We start from the raw sequence: 5,216 nt of genomic DNA, 5'->3' as shown, positions 1-5,216 counted from the left end.
CTAACGTCACTTCGACGTCACACCAAAAAACAAAAGCAGCGTCCACCAGCAAACTGCAACACTATGTAACTAATAATAAAAAAAAAGCAAACTGATATAGTCAGAGAAAAATTATCAAATATTGCGACACAGAAGCATACGCCTGGTGGCAAAAGCTCTCGCTTCACACGGTGAGGGTCCAGGTTCGATTTCCGGCGAAGGGGTGGAAACATCAGACGTGTTTCCTTACACCGGTTGTCTATGTTCACCCATCAGTAAAATATGTACTTCGGTGCTAGTCGACTGGTGTGGGTCGCATCCGGGGACCAAACTGACCTAATTTGCTCGAAATGCTTTACATAAAAAGGAGCTTTCTATATAGTAGTATGTCACTGATGTCAGCTAGGCCTGTATACCTTGTACATGTACTTATAGAAATAAAGATATTATTATTATTTCCTTTGAAAATAAAGAATTCATCATCACTGAACGTCTTCTCTGACTTTTGCGACCTTTCGTCCCACCACCAACTGTAGTTGACGACCCTTAACCCCAACAACTGTACGGCTCCTCTGGCAGTCGCCGCCCTTAACTCCAACAACAACAACAAGGCGAAGGCTTCATGGGTGACACTGCTGCTGATGGCGCTGATAGTATGGAATCTGACGAAGAAATAAGCGAAGCTGAGGAGCCAGTACTAACCAGACAACCTGCAGTAGCGTATCCTTTGACCTAATCTTTTTTTTATCTATAAATAAGTTTGAGGGTTTCATCTTAATGGGAATAAATCACACTGATGAGTTTCTCCCCCTCCCGGTGAGGGGCTCTTAATAATAATCTTTATTTTTGCAAGTACATGTACAAGGAGGCCTGGCTGACATCAGTGACATACTACTATATATATTAAGTCTCTTGTTATGCAGAGCATTTTGGGCAAATTAGGTCAATTTTGTCCCCAGGATGCGACCCACACCAGTCGATTAACGCCCAGGTACCTATTTTACTGATAGGTGAACATGGACAACAGGTGTCTTAAGGAAACACGTCCTAATGTTTCCACCTGTACCAGGGATCGACTCCCGGACCTCAGTGTATGAGCTAAGGAATTGGACATATGCTCCAATTCCCCAACTAAGTCGGAATGCCTTCCAGTCCCCTAGTGGCTGTATGATCCCTATGGGTTTAATGCTCCCCCATAAATATAGTAATAATTCAATGTAATGTTCACCTCCAGTGGAAATAAGTCACTTTGACTTTTTTTTGGGTTATCCTAGGTGATTTACACAGATGTTACTATGTATGATAATTGTACTTATGTGGACCTGTACCTAAATAAACTTACCAAGGACTAGATTTTATTAGGATTATTAACCCAGGTGCTTAATGCTAGGTGAACAGCAGTAGTAGGTGTAATGAAATGACTAATTTTCCATTCATCTGGGAACTGCACCCCAGTGCCTCAGTCTAGAGTCAAGGCCTCTAACAACTGAGCCATAAGTACCCACACTTAAGTATGAGACCTAAATTATTATTATTACAATCATGGAACTCTAAACTCAGTTATAATTAAATCAGATTTTCTTGAATGACAATTATTGTTATAGTCATTTAAGTAAAGCACAGTACCAAAAAAAAAGGCTAAGACTATTTGACAGCCAAGTGCTTAAATAGTTACTGACCTCCATTCAGGGTTAAATATATTTGATAGGTTTATATAACCTAACCTGTAAACTGGTTGCTATCTGATTAAACAATAACTAGTTGGCCTTCCAAGAGGGAAACCTGTAGGGGTAATACAGCACCTGCATGGCACTCAGGATCAATTCAAGGGGAAGCTAAGTCCTCTTCCTTAGATCAAGAACCCTGCAATGGTATCAAGGTACCTCCCTTGAGGGAAGATTTTTTGGACAAATGCACATATTTTGATTAAGTTAGGTTAGGCAGTGTCAGTTCCTCCATGCTGCAAGGAAAATATGCTGATATATTTTGAAGATGACACTGGGGAGGTTAAGGATAATTTGGATAGACACATAACATGAGAACTTTTGTCCTAAACAATTACAACACTAAAATAATGCTGTAGAATCTCAGTAGTATTATTAATTAGATTCATATATAATTTTTTCTGGGCTGAAGTTATGAAATATGTACTCAAAATGATTATTTCCTTATCTTATTCATTAGTAGATTAGAGGTCCCTTTCAACACTAATCGAGAAGCAGAGGTGGTACGTAACAGCCTGCAAGTGGATCCAGAGCCCAAGAGGAGCGGTTCATCAAAAACTTTCACTATTAAAGAGAATGTCCTTTGCATGTAAGTTACTTTCAACTTTGTTGCACTTAAATAGAATATGACATCAAAAACACTTACAAAGAAATCCAGATAAATTATTCATCACTTCATAGAATACAATCCTATCCTCTTTTTCTTAACTTATTCTTAAGTTAATGCATATTTTTGACTAGTCTTCAATTAGGCTCTTCACAGCATCATTCATCAACAAGCTTGTTCCAACATGCCATTGTCCATGAAAAATCAAACTGCCTTACATTTGTAAAAAGAGAAAGTACAGTATACGTATGTACATGTGTATGTATGTATATGTATATGTTTATGTATGTATGTATGTATGTATGTATATGTATGTATATTATATATATATATATATGTATATATATATATATATATTTTTTTTTTTCAACAAGTCGGCCGTCTCCCACCGAGGCAGGGTGACCCAAAAAAGAAAGAAAACAATTTTCTTCTTATTCTTTTTAGTAATCTTTACAGGAAAAGGGGTTACTAGCCCATTGTTCCCGGCATTTTAGTTGACTTTTACAACACGCATGGCTTACGGAGGAAAGATTCTTATTCCACTTCCCCATGGATATAAAAGGAAAAGTAATAAGACCAAGAACTATTAAGATAAAATCAAAGAAAACTCAGATGAGTGTGTATAAATAAATGTGTACATGTATGTGTAGTGTGACCTAAGTGTAAGTAGAAGTAGCAAGACATGCCTGTAATCATGCATATTTATGAGACAGACAAAAGACATCAGCAATCCTACCATCATGTAAAACAATTACAGGCTTTCGTTTTACACTCACTTGGCAGGACGGTAGTACCTCCCTGGATGGTTGCTGTCTACCAACCTACTACCTACCTATATATATATCTATATATATATATATATATATATATATATATATATATATATATATATATATGGTATAAACCTTGGTAATAAATACCGACAAGTTGGTTTAGAAAGACACGTAAGCAAACACTATAACATATTTATTAGAAAACGTTTCGGTCCTGGGACCTTGATCACTTCTAACATACAGAGGTAGAAAGACATTATATATATAGGCGGAGAGTGAGATGTGACGCACGTGACCTGAGGAATGTCATAAGAACATAAGAATGGAGGAACACTGTAGAAGGCCTACTGGCCCATGCGAGGCAGGTCCTTATCAAAACAACCTCTGCCTATGATGAGGACGAGTAGACGATGAAATCATGTGACTCCTGTGTTGTTGGGTTGGTGCTGCTTAAGTATCATGTATGCCAATGTTTTTGAAATTTTGTAGTTTCCAGTGTTGCGTTCTATAGTGTCGGTGACGGTGATTAGTGAGGCTTCTAGGCACCGTCGGCGTCTGAGGTCTGGTTCGGTGAGAACGAGTTGTGCCTCGTTCCAGTTCATCAAATGCCCCGTGGAGTCTCTGTGGAGGACACAGGCGTACCTTACATCGTCTCTGTTAAGAGGCATTTCGATGCTCATTCAGGCGGACTGCAAGATCTCTGCCTGTCTCGCCTACATATTTCTTGGGACAGAACCCACAGGGGATAGTGTAGACGCCTGCTGTAGAAGTTAGAGGTGTGGGGCTGCGTTTAGTAGTGAGGTCTTTGATAGAGGATGTGTTTATGGTGGAAACGTTGATGTTACTCATAGCAAGTGCCCGGCGAGTATTCGTGGCAACATCGCCACATGTATGTTAGAAGTGATCAAGGTCCCAGGACCGAAACGTTTTCTAATAAATATGTTATAGTGTTTGCTTACGTGTCTTTCTAAACCAACCATATACAGTGGACCCCCGCATAGCGAACGCCTTGCATAGCGAACAATCCGCATAGCGAACGCTTTGTTCGCTAAAATTTTGCCCCGCATAGTGGACAAAAACCCGCTCAGCGACCTTCGTCCGAGACGCGTCCAATGTGCGGCCTCAGCCTGCCGCCCGTCCCATTGTTTACCAGCCAGCCTCTGCGGTAACATTCAAGCATACACTCGGAATATTTCGTATTATTACAGTGTTTTCGGTGCTGTTTCTGGAAAATAAGTGACCATGGGCCCCAAGAAAGCTTCTAGTGCCAACCCTGTGGTAAAAAGGGTGAGAATTAGTATGGAAATTAAGAAAGATTTTGAAGGGTTTGGGGCTAACCCTGAGAAGCCTATGCCAGTTGTGGAATCCATTGTGCCTACTTCAAAAATTAAGGAAAATGTGTGCACAGGTTGAACTCAAACTTTATGGATGAAAATCACCCTGACACAGCTTGTTGCAAGCCGTGCTGGTGACTATTTCAATGACAATGTTGTGGCCCATTTTAGACAAATCGTAAAGGAACGGAGGTACAGAGCTCTATGGACAGATTTGTTGGGCGACAGAGGTCCAGTGACTCTAAAGCTGGTCCTAGGGGGTTTTTAAAAAAGAAAAAGGGGAAGTAACCCAAAAAAGGACTTGCTACCTCAAGCCCTCCCAATGGAAGGATCCCCTCTCCTCACTCCTCACCACTTCTCTCCTCCCTCCTCCTCCCTCCCTCCCTCTCCTTCCTTCCTTCCTCCTCTCTCCTCTAAACACTAACCCACACCTCTCCTCCCAATCCCATCAATCACCAGATCTTTCAATAAAAAGTAAGTGTCATGTAATTGTGTATGCCTTTTTCAGCTTGTAGTGTACTAAAATTAACATTTTTTGTGGTAAAAAATTTTTTTTCTATACTTTGGGTGTCTTGTATGGATTAATTTTATTTCCATTATTTCTATGGGGAAATTAATTCAAGATAGTTGAATATTTGATAAGACATATCTATTAAGCCCTCTGCATTCGGATTAAGTTCACTAAGTGGGGTCCACTGTATATATATATATATATATATATATATATATATATATATATATATATATATATATATATATATATATATATATATACACACACACACACACACACACACAC

At 39.5% G+C, this 5,216-nt stretch overlaps 1 protein-coding gene across 1 annotated transcript in view; it reads left to right on the top strand.

Annotated features, from left to right (window-relative positions):
• Positions 1-539: 539 nt before the first annotated feature.
• Tcs6 (Threonyl-carbamoyl synthesis 6) overlaps positions 540-5,216 on the top strand; it is a 13,112-nt gene continuing 8,435 nt past the window's right edge. The window contains exons 1-2 of the mRNA XM_070100074.1: positions 540-699; positions 2,164-2,292. Of these exons, the coding sequence (XP_069956175.1) occupies positions 602-699; positions 2,164-2,292 (227 nt within the window). The 5' untranslated portion in view covers positions 540-601. The remainder of the gene's footprint in view (positions 700-2,163; positions 2,293-5,216) is intronic.

This window comes from Cherax quadricarinatus, chromosome 71 (genome assembly GCF_038502225.1).
Source record: "Cherax quadricarinatus isolate ZL_2023a chromosome 71, ASM3850222v1, whole genome shotgun sequence".
Taxonomy (NCBI): Eukaryota; Metazoa; Arthropoda; class Malacostraca; order Decapoda; family Parastacidae; genus Cherax; species Cherax quadricarinatus.
The sequence above is the reverse complement of the archived record's forward strand: the minus strand, read 5'-3'. Positions and strand labels throughout refer to the sequence as shown.